General features: G+C 41.5%; 1 protein-coding gene across 1 annotated transcript; it reads left to right on the top strand.

The window, feature by feature from the left end:
• The first annotated feature begins 8793 nt into the window (after positions 1–8793).
• On the top strand, positions 8794–20215 carry LOC103696042 (glutamate receptor 2.7-like). Its single transcript, XM_088714709.2, has 5 exons — positions 8794–9052; positions 11079–12418; positions 17260–17572; positions 18580–18986; positions 19664–20215. The coding sequence occupies exons 1-5, from the start codon at positions 8794–8796 to the stop codon at positions 20213–20215; spliced, it is 2871 nt and encodes a 956-aa protein (XP_088570835.2).

Below are 20215 nucleotides of genomic sequence, written 5' to 3'. Positions count from 1 at the left end.
CACGTGTTGTTTGAAGCACCCGTTTTAAGCAAAAAAAAAAAAAAAAAAAAAGGGTGGGCCAGCCCAGTTAACATGTACCTAATCATGGGCTGGGCCAGTTCAAGATCTGATTGACAGCCAACACTGCAAAGAGTGACCGATACACTTGGGGATAGCAATAGGTGTGATGCGGGTTGGGTAGCCCATTACCTGCTCCCTCCCTGTACTCGCCTTGAGGGTAGAACGAGGGATATAGCTAGATAGATTGGACAGGTCGGATAATGTTATAAAAAAATTAATTTTTTTCATTCAAATCAATTTTTTGAGCTCAAAGAAGAAATTTATAAAAAATTATATATATTCTGATCGGATTCAAGACAGATTTTACCACTACATGTTTCATCCTCGGATCCGTTGCAGATCGGACAAAACCCAACCTACTAAAGTCATATCGGGCCGGGTCGGATATCCGATGGAACAGATTAAACTGCCACCTTTACAAATATCAAATCATTTGTTCACTCTCTAGGAGTGATTAACATAAGAAAAATGTGGTGTGAACATAAAAGGGGCCGCACCTGCGCGCAGTCACTTCAGACAACATGAGTTTTTTAAGAAAGAGTAAATTACAAAAACTATCCCTAAGATTAGAAGGGAATTACACTTATATGCAATAGTTTGAAAAACCAACGCATATTTTTTGAGATTAGAAGGAAGATTATAAGTATTCTATTATTGATCACAGACTAATGAGCGTCGACGCGTGCGCGAGGCTTTAGGGCATATATGCGGCCATCTCCACGCCATTACTTCTCCTTTCCTTAATCTATTATTCTACTCTAATCGGACTCCCATTATAACTCCACGTAAATCATTAACTGAAAGAATTTGTCATGGGATCCAGTTTTCGGTTCCAAGGCATATATATACACGATGGCTTTTCCGTATTAGACACGAGCTCCCTAGCCTCCAGCTTTATACCAAGAACCTACTCCAATGTTTAAGCAAAAAAATATTTCGATTGTTCCATTCTCAAAACAAAAAGCATGTATATCAAATGATTTGATAAGTTTGAAGATCAGAGCAATCTAGACTATCTCTTATGCAAGTTGATGCCGAAAAAAAAGAAGGAGAAATTACTTTCCCATCCTTCCGAAGACTCCTTTGTAACCAAAAGTCCTTGTTGATTAAATTTAAAACATTCGGTCCATGGACTTTCCAAACTGTAATTCCCGGTCCCTCTGAGCTCCATTAATTTAAATAAGATACCGAAAATGCCCATCCTCTCCTGATCTCCCATCCCCCGAAGAAGAAGAAGAAAACGGCCACCTGCGGCCGCCGCCAACTATGGCCCGCCCCCTCCAGAGCCCCCTCTCGCGGCCGCCGCCGGCCTCGGCCCGCCCCCTCCCGAGGACAACCCCCCCCCCCGGCCGCGCCGCCCAGAATGCCTCCGCCCCCACGGTGGGAAGGTGCCGAAGAAGAGGAAGAAAGGCGCTCTCCCACGTCCTGCGGCTGTCGCCAGCCACAGCCCGCCCTTCTCCAGCGCCCACCGCAGCCCGGCCCCCCCTTTCCGGCGCAGTCGGCCTCGCGGGAGGAGACGAGTTCTCCTCTGACAAGCCGCGGCGGCTGCCGACAGCGGCGGCCCGGCCCCCTTCCGGCGTCGCCGGCTTGCGGGAGGAGAAGAAAGAAGAAGAAGGGAAGAAGAGAAGAAAAAAAAATAAAAAATAAAAAAATAAAAATAAAATTAAATAAGCTTGGAACACAGTTAAATAAGCTTGGAACATACTTAATCTAACCTGGCACACAGTTAAATCATCCCGGAACACACTTAATCTAGCCCGGCACACAGTTAAAGAAGCTTGGAACACAATTAAATCATCCCGGAACACACTTAATCTAGCCTGGCACATAGTTAAATCAACTTGGAACATAGTTAAATAAGTTTGGAACACACTTATTCTAGCCTGGCACATAGTTAAATAAGCTTGGAACACAGTTAAATAAGCTTGGAACACACTTATTCTAGCCTGGCACACAATTAAATAAGCTTGGAACATAGTTAAATAAACTTAAAATACACTTATTCTAGCTTGGCACACAGTTAAATGAGCTTAGAATACAGTTAAATCATCGTGGAACACACTTATTTTAGCCTGGCACACAGTTAAATAAGCTTGGAACACACTTATTCTATCCTAACACACAGTTAAATAAGCTTGGAACACAGTTATTTTGCCTGCGAATACAGTTAATAGAATTGTGCACACAGTTAAGTGTTCTTAGGAAATTTATTCTACAAGTCGACCTCTGGACAGTTCGAGTCGACCCCAGTGTCAAACGAGTCGACTCCCTAAATGGCATAGAGCAAAAATAGAGAGCAGCCGAAATCAGCCAAGCCTAAGTGTCGACCTCACGCAGATTCGAGTCGACCTCTGGATAGTTCAAGTCGACCCCAGTGCCAAACGAGTCGACTCCTTAAGTGGCACAGAGCAAAGACAGAGAGCAGCCGAAATCAGTCAAGCCTAAATGTCGACCTCAGGCAGATTCGAGTCGGCCTCTGGGCAGTTCGAGTCGCCCCAGTGCCAAGCGAGTCAACTCCTTAAGTGGCATAGAGCAAAGACAGAAAGCAGTCGAAATTAGCCAAGCCTAAGTGTTGACCTCATGCAGATTCGAGTTGATCCCTGGACAGTTCGAGTCGACCCCAACGTTGCGGGAGTCGACCCCTTAAGCGACCCTGACACACAATTAAATAAGTGTGTTCCAAACTTATTTAACTGTGTGCCAGGCTAGCGTAAATGTGTCCCAAACTTATTTAACTGTATTCTAAGCTTATTTAACTGTATGCCAGGCTAGATTAAGTGTGTTCCGGGATGATTTAACTGTGCTCCAAACTTATTTAACTGTGTGCCGGGCTAGAATAAGTGTGTTCCAAACTTATTTAACTGTGTGTCAGGCTAGGTTAAGTGTGTTCCGGAATGATTTAACTATGTTCCAAGCTTATTTAACTGTGTGCCAGGCTAGAATAAGTGTGTTCCAAACTTATTTAACCGTGTTCCAAGCTTATTTAACTGTGCCAGGCTAAAATAAGTGTGTTCCAAATTTATTTAACTATGTTCCAAGCTTATTTAACTGTGTGCCATGCTAGATTAAATGTATTCCAAACTTATTTAACTGTGTTCCAAGCTTATTTAACTGTGTGCCAGGCTAGAATAAGTGTGTTCCAAACTTATTTAATTGTGTTCCAAGCTTATTTAACTGTATGTCATGCTAGATTAAGTGTATCTCAAACTTATTTAACTGTGTTCCAAGATGATTTAACTTTATTCTTATTTTCTTTTCTTTTCTTCTTTTTCTTTCTTTTTCTTTCTTTTTCTTTTCCTTTCCTTTTCTTTTTTCTTCTCTTCTTCCCTTCTCCTTCTTTCTTCTTCCTTCTCCTCCCGCGAGGCCAGCGGCGACGAAAGGGGACCGGACGGTGGCGGCCGTAGGAGGGGGCCACTGGGGGGGCCGAGTCGCAGCTGGCGGCGCTTGCGGCGGCCACGGCCGGCCAGCTGTTCCTCTTCTTCGTCACCTCCCCACCGTGGGGGTGGGGGCATTCCCGGTAGCACGGAAGGGGCAGCGGGCGCGGGAGGGGGCGGGCCGTGGCTGGCGGCAGGCGGGAGAGGGGGGCAGGCCATGGCCGGCGGTTGCCTTTTTCTTTTCCTTCTTTGGTGGGAATGGGAGAGGCGGGGGCATTTTCGTCCCATATTTGGACCGGTTAGGGGTGGCAATCGGGTTGGGTTGGACATAAACAGGTCGGGTTAGATGCAGGTCGGGTCAAAAAATTATAAACCTGAACCCGACTTGTTTACTAAACAGGTCAGAAAATTACAACATGAACCTGACCTGTTTATTAAATGGGTAACCTGATCCGACCCGTTTAATCTGTTTAATAAACAGGTCAGGGATTATGTTTAACCCAACCCGACCCGTTAAACAGGTAACCTACTAACTTGTTTGCAGTTTGCCCTCCTCTTTCTCTGCCGCCTCTAGAAATGCCATGACTGAGAGTTGAGACCCTCCTCCTGCTCCTTGATATCGACTGGGGGCTTAGATTGAACTCGGGATCTGCCATTAATTTGCTGGTCGAGGAGGGAGGAGACGGTCTTGAGGGCGGCGAGGAGGGATTCGAGCGTGGGAGCGGAGGATCTCGAAGATGGAGAGGGAACCGGTGAGGTTGGCCCAGGGTCCGACAGGAGGGGCCGCTCGCGGCCGTGAATGGCGACGCTGGGGCCGGAGGTGGCGGCCTCCAGGAAGGGTGCGGTGCTGCACCACCGCCAGATCGCCATTTTGCGTCGCATCGGTGACGATGAAAGGGGCGGACACGATGGGTGGAGGGGAAAGGGGAGGACAGTGGTGGGGTGGGGGAGAGCCAGAACCAGAAGGTCCCCTTTTAGCAAAAAGAAAAAAGAACTGGAGGTCCTTCTTACCGGAGTCGACGGGATCGTCGTTGCCGTCGTCGGACTCGGACTCGTCCTCGTCAGAGTCGTCGGAGTTGCCAGCGAGGCCACAGAGTTGTCGAAGAGATGGATCCCCATTGGCCATCGGCCCATCGTGGAGTGGAGAATGCATCTAAGCGGCTAGGCCTCTAGGGTTCGTTCCCCAAATCCAATCCCCATCGCGGAGCGGAAATGCCGAAAAGGAAATGCCGACTGCCGAGCGGTTTGATCTCTTAACAACCGATCCAACGTCATTCATCGGTCACGGATCTCAAAGCAGCTAAAAAAATATCTAAAGGTTCCACATATTAAACGGGTTAAATGGGTCAAGACATCTAAAACCTATATCCGACCCAATTAATAAACAGGTTAAATAGGTCAACCTGTTTATAACCCGAACCTATTTAGGCCAAACCTAAATCTGTTTATGGCGGGTCGAACACGGATCGGGTCAATAGGGATTTAATGTTAATGACCGGTCTATAAATGGACCGCTAAGCAAGTTCTCCAAAAAAATAATCGCATGCAACGAATGTACCAAGATCTAGTTACATTAATATCAGCAGCAGCCACAACACTCTAATCTGATTCTTTTTTATCGATTTTATATTCAATCATCAGCACAAAAACGAAGAGCCCAGGCCAACGATAACACGTGCGGATCTTCCCGAGCCTGTCCTCGTAAGCAGAGCTGGACTTTGCCTGATTCGTCACTTTGTTTCTGGACTTCTGACCTTTTGTGCTTGAATCTGAGAACAGTGAACTTGTCGATTGACCTGGACCACCTGCACCTCGTTTCTATCTCTTCGCATCAGACGAAGGGGACAAAACTGGAATGTGAGATGAAACAACCTTAACATCATAGGACTCCAAACTTGTTTCATTTCTTTATCCAAACGCACATCAGGATGCTTTTAAACAAAGAAGTGGTGATATCATAATTATTGTCAGGGCCCGGACCTTTAGCCAGCCCATGGCCCAGCACCATTAACGCGAGATCAAAGCCACAAAAGAAAATGAATTTTTTGCATGAATACCTTCCTTAATAAATTTTGCATTAATACCTTTCAAAAAATGATATTTGCATGTATACTCTCGTAAAATACTTATTTTGTTATTCTTCCCTTTTTTATCCTTATTTTAGCATGTGTATCTACGTCATCTAACACCATTAAAAAATTAATGGTGTCAAATTAAAATAAATAAATACCCTTAATAGGTAGATGTGCAAAAAGAAGCATTTATAAGACGATCGCGATGGAGGATAAAAAAGTAATTTCAAAATTTTATTTTATTTTTAATTAAAATAAATATGGTTTTTATTAACGGTGTTAGAAGAATCATTATATTTGGGGCATTTGTGCAAAAATAATGTTTTATGAAGGTACAGAAATAAATATCGATTTAAGAGGTTATTCACACAAATTTGAATTTTTAGAAGGATATTCATGCAAAAAGCTCAAAAAAAAAAAGAAACGAAGTTCTCCTATTTGAGTCGGAAGAGGAGACCAACTCCGACTCCTCTTCGACTCCGTCGGAGACTAGAAAACCCTAGCCTCCATGTCTATTTAAGCAAACCTCACCCCTCATTCGAGCCTCATTGTTGATCATGCTAGTTCGCCGCCAATTTGAGCCTATTTTCATTGAGATTTCTCTTGATTTTCCGTTGGAAATTTTCATCAAGCTATCATCGATACCTCACTAGAGTTGAGGTAACGAACTCTAGACCTTCTTCTCCTTCCTCTTCTAGTCCCTAGACTACCGTAGTTGGCCGATTGAAGCCGGCTAATCACCGAATTTCAAGAAGGGGCTTTTCCCTATTTTTCTTCTTTTATTCCTTCTTGTTCGGTCGGCCACCATCATTGAGGGCTGTGGCTGTTGCTGTCGTCGGGGTCATCACTACTGTTGTTGCCGGGAGTCAACACCATGGGGGGTGGCTGGGCCTAGAGCCCTGTTTCCTTCTCGTTTGAGAAGAGAACCATAGGTTCTCTCTATCTTGCTTTCTCCCTATCTCTCTCTTGCTCTCTCTCTATTTCTCTCTCTTTATCACTCTTTCTCACTCTACTCATTCTCTCTCTACATATTTTAGTGGACCAGTGGTGGGTCCAAAATTGTCTAATAGATTTGGGCTGACCCTTGGAGAGGTCCTAGGCTAGCTAGCATTGCGGGACCAGGGACCCCAAGTTGGTATTACAAACCTTAGGTCTCAAGCCAACATGATTTGTTCATCTATCGGTAATACTTCAATATTAACCATAGTTAATGTAATTAAGCTGAGAATAAGACTTGACCATGTAGGGGGGACGAACGCTTGGGTAGGAAGGTGTTGAGCAGACCACTTTTCCCCCGAGTCGTAGATCGAATAGTAGATCGGTATGCATTGTACTTGAGTCTGAGATCAATAGAGGTAAGAAGTCCTATATACAATCACCTATATAGATAATATGTATTTTGTAACATGTGCTGATGATTTGGGATTTGCATAGTTTACCGTATGATTGTTGATTTATTTCTAACATAGTTATATAAATATATATTGCTTTATTATATAGACATATCAGCTATCGATGATTATGTTTGCTTGGATTATGGTTTTGGTTGTTGGGATATAATGCTGATTATTTTAGAATTTGGACATGAAATATAATGTAAAATTATATTTTTCTAATATGAATGAAATTGAATGATTTGATTGATGAACAAAGAGATTTAGACTAGACATGTTATGGATTGCCAGTCATGGGCCGAATCGTAACCCATTGTTTTGCTACCACGGGCCGAAGTGCGAATATTCTGGTTTGCCACTATGGGCGCGGTGGTCAAAGTACGGATATTCTAATTTTCCACCGCGAGTCGAAGCGCGGATATTCTGATTTGCTACTGCGGGCCAAAGCACAGTTATCTTGGGTTGCCACCGCGAATCAAAGCACGGATATTTTGGCTTGCCACAATGGGCTGAAGCGTGACCATGAATAGTCCAAATCAGAAAGATAATAGTTGATCGGAAATCTAGATAAAAATAAAGGATTAAAAATATAAAACCTATCTTACATATTTTCTAGAATGGGTTATATGTTTGATGGCATACATTTATGGATGCATATTTACATGAATTTTATCGATCTATGTTAGAATGTCGGCATAAGATTTTATGATTTTTGCCTGTATTTTGATATGGTTTATAGTTAATCTTTATTTTAAATTTATTATATTTATATTGGTGTGAGTGTGTGGGATTAGTATTAGACTATAAAGTTTACACCATCTCTTTCCTCCTTTTTTTAGAGTCCCAGGATGCGTAGTTTCAGAAGGGTTAGACGTAGAGTTCGAGCATCAGATTTATGAGTTAGTTTATTTTTCTAATACCAATATACATTTGAAGATCCTATAATTGAACTAGTTTGATTATGATAGATTTGTCTAATTGGATTATTTGGCTATTAGCTATTAAGTTATTAGATATTTGTTCATCCTAGATTTTGCATGATCTCTAAAGTACCGTTCTAGGGTTTATGCGGCCATGTCACATGGCCAGGCCAGGTGATGGGTTTGAGGTGTGGCAGTTATCAATATCCAGCACTGCACCTGCCGGTTGATTCCCAAGAAAGTAACAGGTTCGATGCATATAGTTTGTCCCGTGATATGTCCTGGACCAGCTATATGGATTTCAGGAAGTTAGGATCAACCATGTGCTGAGGAATGGCAACGGCTTGCTAGCTAGCAGATTGCGATGGTCGATAAAAGCCCAAAAGGAGCAGACTAATCTGCCGAGATGGGGACTTTCCGAGAGAGTTGATTAAAACTTTAAAAGTGATTTGCTGATTTTTCTATCTAAGCTTAAATGAACAAGATGTATGACAGAGAAAGACCCTCCTACGTTCGCTTGTTATAAGAAGCTGCAGGCTGATTTCAGATGATGATTTTCCATGACTCTCTGCTGAAAACGACTTCAAGATACTTCATTACTTCTTTAACCTCTAGAGCCTTGTAATGATCGCAGTATTTCTCCTTGCACTTTCCTAGCAAATAGCTCGTAATAATCAATTCATTAATTAGTGACATCTTATGCCGTATTGCCCAAAAACCTATACATCCCTGCATTGCAACAAAACGTACGTCATAACCAAAGAATCGTGATGCAAACGATGCCTGGATTCTTGGAGTATCGTCTCTATGGGCAATCTCAGCAGAACCTTTAGAAACGATTCCTCTAGTTATTCCAATTTTTATTTGCTTTGTCGAACTGACCCACCTTCGGGGAAACTTACTCCTGCGATTTCCTATAAGACGGATCCTTGGCCGGGAACTGACATTGCAGCAAACACCCATACAGCTCCAGATGGAGAAACCAAGTAAGTTCATTCTCTTCCTTTGCTTGTGCTTTTTCCTTGCATCGGCAGAAAATATCAGCACAAGAGCAACGAATGCTTTCCATGTTGGGGTGGTTCTCGACTTGGGCACATCGGTCGGGAAGACTGGCTGGACAAGCATTTCCATGGCAATCGAGGATTTCTATTCCAAGCACAGCAACTCCACCACAAGGCTGGTTGTTCACGCTGTGGATTCCGACAACGATGTTGTGCGAGCTGCATCAGCAGGTAGTAATTAGCTGTTATTAACAGTATATCGCGCGCTAATAATCTGCTGCTCTCTGCCTTCCTTTCAAATAGGAAAAATAAATTTAAAGTGAAACAAATTATCTGGTCATATATCACTCTTAGCATCTTGTATCTAAGTATAGCAGGGAAAACGAGTTTAATGTGGAAAGATATAAATTCCTTTCTCTACAGGCTAGGATGACACTCGTGATAGATACAAAACTGCATGAGAAGTGCCGCATGTGATTATCTAACAATTAAAATATATAAGAAAAGGAGGGTAGGAAACCACCATATTGTGTTCTTCTAATTGTGACAGTTGGTCGGATGGGATAAAATTGATACCAGGCCAACAGGATTTGGTTCCTCCGGTCATCACCTTCTTCTCAGTGCATGCACAGGCGAGAGGTTCTGGGTTGTTATAATACACAAAAAAAGAAAATTTCCGACTCTTATTTGCCGATGCTTATTCCAAGCGTCGGCAAAAAAAATTTCTCGTCAACATTTGCCGACGCTTTTTAAAAGCATCGGCTAATGACGACGCTTAAAAGCGTCGTCGAAATTAGTATGTAATTGACGACGCTTTCAACGACACTTTGTTAACTAACGACGCTTTTAAGCGTCGTTAAAAGCATCGTCGGAAGCCAAAAAACCACTTCATTTTAGTCCCACATCGGCGGATCTGAAAACGAAAGAACTGTTTATATAGCCAAACCCAACAACCCTGCACGCATGGAATGAAGGTACCGATCGGAAAGGTTGTTTGTATTTCTCTTTGTGCTCCATCAGCACCATGGAATGGAGGAGAAGATGCAGACCGCCAATGGTAATTTTATTGGCTAATGGTAATTAGCGACGCTTTAAAGCGTCGGTAAAGAACGACGCTTTAAAGCGTCGGAAAAAAGCGACGCTTAAAAGCGTCGCTAAAATTGAATTAGCGACGCTTTTGAAAGCGTCGAAAAATATTTTTTCCACTGTAGCATAGGCGACGTTTTACCGACGCTTTGTAAAGCATCGGGATGGCATCGCTAATAGCCAAAAAAAGCGTCACTAATGTCCAAGTTTCTTGTAGTGTTACCTTATTTTTCAATTAAGGAAGAAAAGAAAAAGAAAAGAAGATCGAAGAATGCAACAACTAGCTAGGTTCGCATCCAAAAAACTAGCTTGAAGATATTATTTAGATTTATTATTTTTAAATATATATCCAAAATTTACCGATGCAATCGATGTGGGACAATATATATGCTTGCACGATTCTCACATTTTCTCTCTATTTAAATCGAGATACTCTCGCTAGCAGACTAAAGGTATAAATCTAGTCAAATCTAATCATAAACATCATGGTCAATCCATGGTCGGTCTTAAAAGGGTCAATGTTGCAGTATTCCTTAGGCACACATAGGTCATATACCAAGTCCGCTTTAAAACTATTTGTAACAATACAAGACGTTATTCAAAAGAGTTGTTAAGTATCCAAGATCTCCCTAGCATACAATAATATAAGACTAGATGCACCCACATGGATCATCATAAAGAACATCATGACTAGGTGAAATGATGTAGAGCTATAGATCTCGTATGAAGGAAAACACCTTTAAAACTACTTGGATGTTCACACATCTGCGAAATCTTTCTATTATTATATGGTTCATAACAATCTTAGGAAAATAAAGGAAGGTGTTACTATACGCAAGCACATTTTTTTGCCGTGTTATCTATTTATTTTTGGATAAAATTATCTTTTGGCATTGATTGATGCCTTCATTACAACACATCATGCAAAACAAAATTTAAGAACTACCAATAGGGCAATTTACAAGTTTAAATAATATATATATATATATATACAAATATTTCAGAAAAAAAGTAGTCAAGAAATTTACCTGTAACGAGAAAGGCGTCATGTTTTGATGTGATTGGTTTCCTGTCGATGAATCGGCAATTTGTTGTCAGTCATTTCCACCATCCACCTCAATCCACCATTCATTTTTCAAATAAAATCTGCCACTTCGCTGCATGAACACAGCCCTGGAGCTGCTTAAAAACAGAGAGGTGCAGGCCATCATAGGTCCCCAAAAATCATCACAGGCTGCTTTCGTCTCTGATCTCGGCAACAAGAGTCATGTCCCTATCGTCTCCTTCTCAGCAACAAGCCCTTCCCTCTCCTCCACTCGCACACCATACCTTGTAAGGACAACAGTAAACGATTCTTGTCAGGTAAACAGCATCGCCTCCCTCATCAAGGCCTATGGATGGAAGGAGGTGGTACCCATCTACGAGGACACCGACTACGGCAGGGGCATCATACCGTACCTCATCGATGCTCTCCAAGGGATGGACATCCGCATCTCCTACCAAAGCTTGATCCCCCTATCAGCAACAAATGATGAAATCATGGAAGAGCTCCACAAGTTAACGACCATGCAAACCAGGGTATTCGTCGTGCACATGACATCCCCTATGGGCTCTCGCCTATTTCCAGAGGCCAAGATGGCAGGAATGATGAGCGAAGGGTACGTGTGGATCATGACGGATGGGCTAGCCAACGTCGTGGATTCCCTCGATCCTTCCATCGTTGATTCGATGCAGGGAGCCCTGGGTGTGAAGTCATACGTGCCCAAGTCGAGGGAGCTCGATGACTTCACGCGAAGATGGAAGAGGAGATTCCAGAAAGACAACCCCAGTGATCAGCTAACCGAGCCCAGCATCTTCGGACTGCGGGCTTACGATACAGTTTGGGCGGTGGCCATGGCGGCGGAGAAGGTCGGGGTGGCGAATGCTAGATTTCAGAAGCCACAGGCTGCTGCTAAGTTGACAGCTTTGGAAACAGTGGGAATTTCCATGAATGGTCCGGAACTTCTGGAGGCAATTCTGGAGAGCAGATTCAGAGGTATCAGTGGCGATTTCCATCTCGTAGATGGGCAGCTCCGGTCCTCCGTATTCCAAATAATCAATGTGGTTGGAAGAGGAGGGAGAGGGGTGGGGTTTTGGACGCCACGATATGGATTCTCGAAAGAATTAAATCAGAGGAAAACTAAATCGTATTCCACCTTGACGACTGATTTGCATCATGCGATCTGGCCGGGGGAATCGACTGCAGTACCAAAGGGTTGGGAAATGCCAGAAAGTGGGAAGAAACTGAGGATTGGTGTTCCCGTACGCGACGAAAATCGCGAATTTGTAAATGTGGAAAGGAATCCTTCCACGAATGTAACGACAGTAAGCGGGTATTGCATCGATGTCTTCGAGGCTGCAATACAGAGACTATCTCACGCACTACCTCATGAGTACATCCCTCTCCCTCTCAATGCACAAGGACAAGGTTCCAAGACTTACGATGATTTCGTCGACCAGGTCTATCTTCAGGTATCCCTCCTCCTCCTCCAACTCCTCTTCATCGCCATTTTACTCTAATAGCTAAGCAAACATGACAACTATTTGATTTCATTATCGATAAAATATTGTAGTCCGTTTTAACCGTTTTTCTTAGAAAAGAAGGAAACATGGCAACTAGGTTACAAATAGAATTTGACCGTTTCTTTTTAAAAAATGAATATTATGGCATTTTTTGGTATTATTTGCTTAATTATCTACTGATATTTTGAAATTGTTTCCGATGTTTCATTCCAAAGTTGACATTGATTAAAAGATATATATAGTCTTCTACTATTCAAACAAGAATGTTTTCTGATACACAGAGATTGTTTCTTTAAGAGGAGGAACAAGAGTGGATTCACATACCTTTCTTACTATTAATTCTCAAAAACATATATTTCTTTCTTCTCTGTGTATTGATAAGCCACAGAATACAACTCTTCTTACAGACCAAAGCAAACTCTTACGTTTCGTACAAGAATAAAAGCAAAACAGAATTCTAAACGTCAGCATTAAAGTCTGACCCTTGGTTACATAAACAGTCATAACCTTTTATGGAAAACTCGAAACGTATGGAAACTCTAAACGTCTGAATTTTAAAACACATCGTGATCTGTGCTTGCCCCTTCAACTTCTCATTTAAGACTGCCTTAAAATATGTGACTATGCTTGAGTTTATCCTTTAACAAATTCCTCCCTTAAACTCAAACATTTTCCATCCTTCATTCCAATCATCATCTTATATTTTTCGAATAACTCTTTTGGTAGCGGCTTTGTAAAGATATCCGCCACTTGGTCACAACTCGCAATGTGACTCAATTGCACAATGCCTTCCTTCACATGCTCCCGGATGGAATAAAAGCGAACATCTATATGTTTGCTCCTTTCATGGTGCACCGGATTTTTTGCCAACTCAATTGCCGACTTATTGTCGACACGGATTTTGGTTGCCTCATGTTGCTGGAGCTTTAGCTCGCGAAGAAGATTTCTTAGCCATATTGAGTGGCACACACACCAAGATGCTGCCACATACTCCGCCTCATATGTTGATAATGTCACTATTGGTTGCTTCTTTGAGAGCCATGTGAAAGCCATGTCTCCCATATAGAACACATATCCTGATGTGCTTTTTCGATCATCTACATCTCCGCACCAATCACTGTTGGAGTAACCCACCAGTTTGCATTCATTTGTCTCTGAGTAGAATAACCCGAGTGACACCGTACCTCGGATATATCGAAGAATCCTTTTGATAGCCTTCAGATGCGAGTATTTTGGCTCCTCCATGAATCGGCTCACTATGCCGACGCTATATGCGATGTCCGGCCTTGTGCATGTGAGATACCGTAGGCTTCCAAATAAACTCCGGTATTTGTTTGCATCCACTGGATCTCCTCCCTCAAACTTAGAGAGTTTCAAACCAAGTTCCATCGGGGTTGCTACCGGGTTGCATTCTTCCATCTTGTATTTCTTCAAAATGTCTTTTGCATACGCCTCTTGTGACACAAATATTTCCGATTTTCCATGTCTAATCTCAAGACCAAGGAAGTACTTCATCAACCGCAGATCTGTCATCTCGAACTCCCGAGTCATGGCTTCTTTAAAATCTTTTATTATCTCCTCATTATTCCCCATGAATATAAGATCATCAACGTAAAGGGCAACAAACAACAAGTTATCTTTTTCTTTCTTTACGTATAATGCATGCTCGTAGGGACACTGCATGAACCCATTCTCCTTGAAGTAGGTGTCGATTCGGGTGTTCCATGCTCGAGGCGCTCGCTTCAGCCCATATAGTGCCTTCCTTAACTTCAGCACTTTTTTTCTTCCCCGGCTTTCATATATTCGGGTGGCTGTTCCATATATACTTCCTCTTCAAGTACACCATTTAAAAATGTTGATTTTACGTCCATTTGATAGATTGGCCATTTGAATTGAGCCGCTTGGGATATAAGAAGTCGGATTGTTTCCATCCTTGCAACTGGAGCAAAAACTTCGTCATAGTCAATCCTCGTCTTTTGCCTATAGCCCTTTGCAACTAGCCGAGCCTTGTACCTTTCTATCTCACCTTGGGCGTTCATTTTTTTCTTATATACCCATTTTACTCCTATGGGCTGATATCCTTTTGGTAGCTTCACCAAGTCCCAAGTTTCATTTCTTTTGATAGCCCTTATTTCTTCATCCATCGCATCTTGACATTTCTTATCTCTTATTGCTTCTTCAAAAGTAATATCCTCGGTATTGACTAGAAGACATACCAAGTGAACTTTGCTTGTTGACTCATACAGGTCTTGCAGGCTTCGCACCTTTGATTGTCTTGGTTCTTCTTCATCATCAGATATTGGAGGTCTTGACGGTGTGATTGTTGGTGCAGCAGTTGAGAATCCTCCTTTTTCTTCCTCTTGTGTCACCTTCTTTAGGTTGTTCCAATCCCATGCTTTTGTTTCATTTATTTGCACATCTCGGCTCACCACACCTTCCTTACAATGGGGTCGAACAATTTAAAAGCTTTTGTCTTCTTGTCATACCCGATGAACACGTACTTCTTGCTCTTATCATTTAGTTTGGTTCTTCTTTGATCCGGTACGTGCGCATAGGCTACACTACCGAATACTTTTAGGTGTGATACAGTGGGTTTCTGTCCACTCCAGGCTTCCTGCGGTGTTTGATCCGCCAATTTTGCATGTGGGCACCGGTTTTGTACATATACAGCACATTGTACCGCTTCTGCCCAAAACTCTTTTGGCATGTCTTTGCTCTTCAACATTGATCGGACCATGTTGAGAATAGTCCGATTTTTTCTCTCAGCCACACCATTTTGCTGAGGTGAGTAGGGTGCGGTCAAGAATCTCCTGATCCCTTGTTCCTCGCAATAGCTTGTGAAGGAAGTTGACAGATACTCTCCGCCTCTATCTGACCGTAAGGCCTTGATATAACGACCGGTCATCTTCTCCACTAACACCTTGAATTTCTTGAATACCTCAAGTGCCTCAGACTTTTCTTTTAGAAAATAAACCCATGTCTTCCTTGTAAAGTCGTCAATGAAAGTGAGAAAATACTTCTTCTCACTGAATGACTTTGGTGTGATCGGGCCACATATGTCGGTGTGTACTAACTCGAGAGGATGCCTTGCATGATATTCCGCACCTTTTGGAAAAGTGTTCCTTGCTTGCTTGCCGAGTACACATCCCTCGTAGAATTTCCTGGTGTAGTCCATGTCTGGTAGCCCGTGGACTATATTCTTCTTTGCTAACTTTCTTAGGCCATCGTAATGCAAGTGTCCGAGCCGTAAGTGCCACAGTAAAGCTTTATCTTCTATGTCGACTCGCAAACACTTCCATCATGTTATCAGTAGCTTCTAGCTCTGTGTAGCCATTCTCAACTACTTCCCACGCATCTTGTGCACCAAGTAATGCACGCATCTGAATACTCCAATTGTCGTAGTTTGACTTTGTGAGTCGTGACAGCTGCATCTGCCCCAATGATGTACTCCCGGGATTCACCATGGCTCTGATACCAATTTGATACACAGAGATTGTTTCTTTAAGAGGAGGAACAAGAGTGGATTCACACATCTTTCTTACTATTAATTCTCAAAAACATATATTTCTTTCTTCTCTATGTATTGATAAGCCACAGAATACAACTCTTACTACAAGAAACTTGAACATTAGCGACGCTTTTTTTGGCTATTAGCGACGCTTTTAAGCGTCGGTAGAAACCATCCCGACGCTTTACAAAGCGTCGGTAAAGCGTCGCCTATGCTACAGTGGAAAAAATATTTTCCGACGCTTTCAAAAGCGTCGCTAATTACAATTTAGCGACGCTTTAAAGCGTCGCTCTTTACCGACGCTTTAAAGCGTCGCTAATTACCATTTGCCTGCATCTTCTCCTCCATTCCATGGTGCTGATAGAACACAAAGAGAAATATAAACAACCTTCCCGATTGGTACCTTCATTCCATCCATGCAGAGTGGTTGGGTTTGGTTATATAAACAGTTTTTTTTTCAGATCCGCCGATATGGGACTAAAATGAGGTGGTTTTTTGGCTTCCGACGACGCTTTTAACGATGCTTAAAAGCGTCGTTATTTAACAACGCTAAAAAGCGTCGTTAAAAGCGTCGTCAATTACATATTAACTTTGACGACGCTTTTAAGCGTCGTCATTAGCCGACGCTTTTAAGCATCGTCAAATGTTGACGGGGGAAAAATTTTTGCCGACGCTTGGAATAAGCGTCGGCAAATAAGAGTCGGAAATTTACTTTTTTGGCGTAGTGTCTTCTTATAAACCAAAGCAAACTTTTACGTTTCGTACAAGAATAAAAGCAAAACAGAATTCTAAACGTCAGCATTAAAGTCTGACCCTTGGTTACATAAACAGTCATAACCTTTTATGGGAAACTCGAAACGTCTGGAAACTCTAAACGTCTGAATTTTAAAACACTTCGTGACATGTGCTTGCCCCTTCAACTTCTCATTTAAGGCGGCCTTAAAATATGTGACTATGCTTGAGTTTATCCTTCAACATTTTCTTAGCTCCTGGAGTGATCGAGTGGTAGTGGGTTGAAAATTACTGTTTGAATTAATGCTTGGTTCTGATAGTCTTCAGTTTTCCGTTTTCGATCTAATAATTGCCTCCTTAGATAACTGAAGCAGAATATTTCATCATGTGACACCTACCGCATCATTGAATGCCATGCAACCTGTTCTTTCTTGAATTTAAACTTGGAGTTCGAAGAATTTGGCAAGTAAAAAATTCAAATCTGAACTACCTTTTCTCCTCTTAACTAATGAAGTATTTTTTATTATCTTTTCTCCTCTTGAGGTAACAGAAGTACGATGCTTTGGTGGGGGATGTAACAATCAGATTCAACAGATCTTTGTATGCGGATTTCACATTGCCGTACACTGCATCAGGGGTGTCAATGATCGTGCGGGTCAAAGACAACACAAACAAGAACGCATGGATTTTCTTAAGGCCACTGAGTATGAGTCTCTGGCTGGGGAGCTTTGCCTTCTTTGTCTTCACAGGCTTTGTTATTTGGGTGATGGAGCATAGGATCAACACGGAGTTCAGGGGTCCAGTTTCCCATCAGCTTGGAACTGTCTTCTACTTCTCCTTCTCTACACTGGTCTTTGCTCACAGTTGCGTAAATATTGTCTTCAACCCCAAAATCTCCCATTAATGCTTAAGTATCATGATTGGATGTGCCAAGCAACATGAATATAAGCAATTTGCACTTACGATGGGAAAATGATTTGTGTATCCATCTAATAAGCTGATCTGCACAATACCTCTTAAAGATTATACTAACAAAATTGAGATGCTGAAACAGACCTTTACCAATGTTTAACCCCGCTAAAACATATTGTAGGCGACAGCAGTTTGTTTTATAAACAATACAAAAAGAAAGAATAAAATGAACAATATATAAATTATACATAAGTAAGTATTCTTGTAAAACTGAAAAAACGTATTGAAACTACTCGAGGATATGCTTTTTCCGGAAAAAGAAATCTAGTAGCATTTAGTGTAACTATTTCATATTATGGTTTGTATTTCAAGTACTTCATATTGTATAGTTGATATATCGTTTGTTTTCTTCCTGCTTTATTGGAAATACTTTAATTTTTTTTCTCAAAAAACAAATCAGAACTATTCTGTAAAAGATTGATATCACTTAACAGACTTCGTAAACTAAAATTATCATTAGTTTTGTATGTTGTTGTTCTATCTCTTCCATAATCACTGTACTCTTAATGTTTCGTGATAATTGTTTTCATAATTTTCAATCTTTTAAATATCATTTATAACTCAGCCTGTTTCAATCCAGTACTGTTATAAGCAAAATGCAACAATGAAAAGATTCAAAAGTAGCATACTTAATTTGAAACCTAAATTTTGTTCAAGAAGGCTAAGATAACTTAGATGGTAATTGCCGGAGATGATTTTAAAATTCGTAGAGTTCACAAAAGGCACTGCATATGGTGGGAGGAAAAAAGGCCAAACAGTGATTCATGATCCCTTAATGGATGTTGCAAGCTTATAACTTTCACAGAGACTAAACACTCAAGTATGCTATTGGATAATTAGATATACACAACTTCTGAACTTTCCATTAGAAAGCTTATAATTAATTTATATATTGCAGGAGAGAGGGTGGAGAACATCTTATCTAAGCTTGTGGTAATCATATGGGTGTTTGTTGTGCTGGTGCTTACATCAAGTTACACTGCTAGCTTAGCATCAATGCTTACTGTACAACAGCTTAAACCAACTGTAACTGATGTACGAGATCTCCTCAGGAATGGAGACTATATCGGCTATAGCAGGGGTTCCTTTGTTGAGGATCTCTTGAAGGAACTCCACTTTGATGAATCGAGGATCAGGGCCTATGACACTCCTGAAGAATATGTTGAGGCCCTCTCAAAAGGAAGCAAGAATGGTGGTGTCGCTGCAATTGTCCATGAAGTCCCTTATATCAAGCAATTTCTTGCACAACATTGCACTGCTTACGCCATGGTTGGACCAATTTATAAAACTGCAGGGTTTGGATTTGTGAGTTTTACTATCCTAATCTTCATTATCGGTGCAACGTCTCTATATATAGAGATCAAATACTTAATATCAGCAATTTTGGCAAAACAAACTCTTGCAATGCACCTATATAGTTCTCATACCATTGATCCAGCATTTTTATACATACATACATACATGCATACACACGCGCGCATGCATATATGTGCGTATGGAAACTAGCATGTTCCATGAGGGGAAAACTATGTTTTCATTTTGTTTAAAGAAAAGGACGGTATTTGGATGCACTTTGAAAACCCAAAAAATTCTAGACAGGGAATTGAAACTTTCTAATAAGAGTAATTATTATAAAGTTCCCACCCTCTCATCCAAAGGTAAACATGTTAAATCTTTATTGGAAACTAGATATTTAATCCATAAAATCTCAATTTGAAATCCGAAAGCTTTATGAATTCAAGAAAAGAAATATAAGAAATATAACATAGTTAATTTGATAGTATAAACTTCTAACAATAAAGATTCCGTTGTTTTCAGAAGTCAATAAGCATATTTGCATGCAGTTTTTGAGTGCTCAAGCTCAATTTCATCAATAAGCATGCTAACATCTCTAGCATTCGTATCATTATGCCGCCCTTGAGTCATAAGAATTCCTCATTAGTTGGTATGCCTAACTCTTCTCACTTCTCTCACTTCCACAGGTTTTCCCTAAAGGCTCCCCTCTGGTCCCTAATATCTCAAGGGGAATACTAAATGTAACCGATGGAGATGACATACTAGAGATTGAGAGGAAGTGGTTTGGGGATCAAAATGCTTGTCAAAATCAAGGTAGTATTGTCAGCTCTAACGGCCTCACCTTTCTGAGCTTTTGGGGACTATTTCTCATCACCGGAGTTGCTTCAACTTGCGCCGTTCTAATATTTTTAGCCACGTTCTTCTACGAAAATTGGCATGAGATGAGAAATATCGATCGTGACCGGCCCATTTCGCAGAGGCTCATTTCCTGGTTAAAATATTACGACAGGAAAGATGAAAATTCTTATACTTTCAGAAGGGACCAAACTAATGACATGAACATCGATGCCAGTATATACCGCCGAGATGAAGCCAATGCTGAGGCCTCACACAATCAAATTAGTAATTCGAGCTATTCACATGCCGTCTCCGACTCACATGAAGAAGAAAGCTCCTCTCCAGAGCTTGCAAATCCTAGTGCAGAAGCTGAGCAGATCTCTACTGTTGCACCAAACTGA

This window comes from Phoenix dactylifera, chromosome 2 (genome assembly GCF_051530095.1).
Source record: "Phoenix dactylifera cultivar Ajwa chromosome 2, Ajwa_hap1_PhDact_Kaust_v1.1, whole genome shotgun sequence".
In the NCBI taxonomy this organism is placed as follows: Eukaryota; Viridiplantae; Streptophyta; class Magnoliopsida; order Arecales; family Arecaceae; genus Phoenix; species Phoenix dactylifera.
Note: the sequence above shows the minus strand (reverse complement) of the source record. Positions and strands in the feature narration are given on the sequence as shown.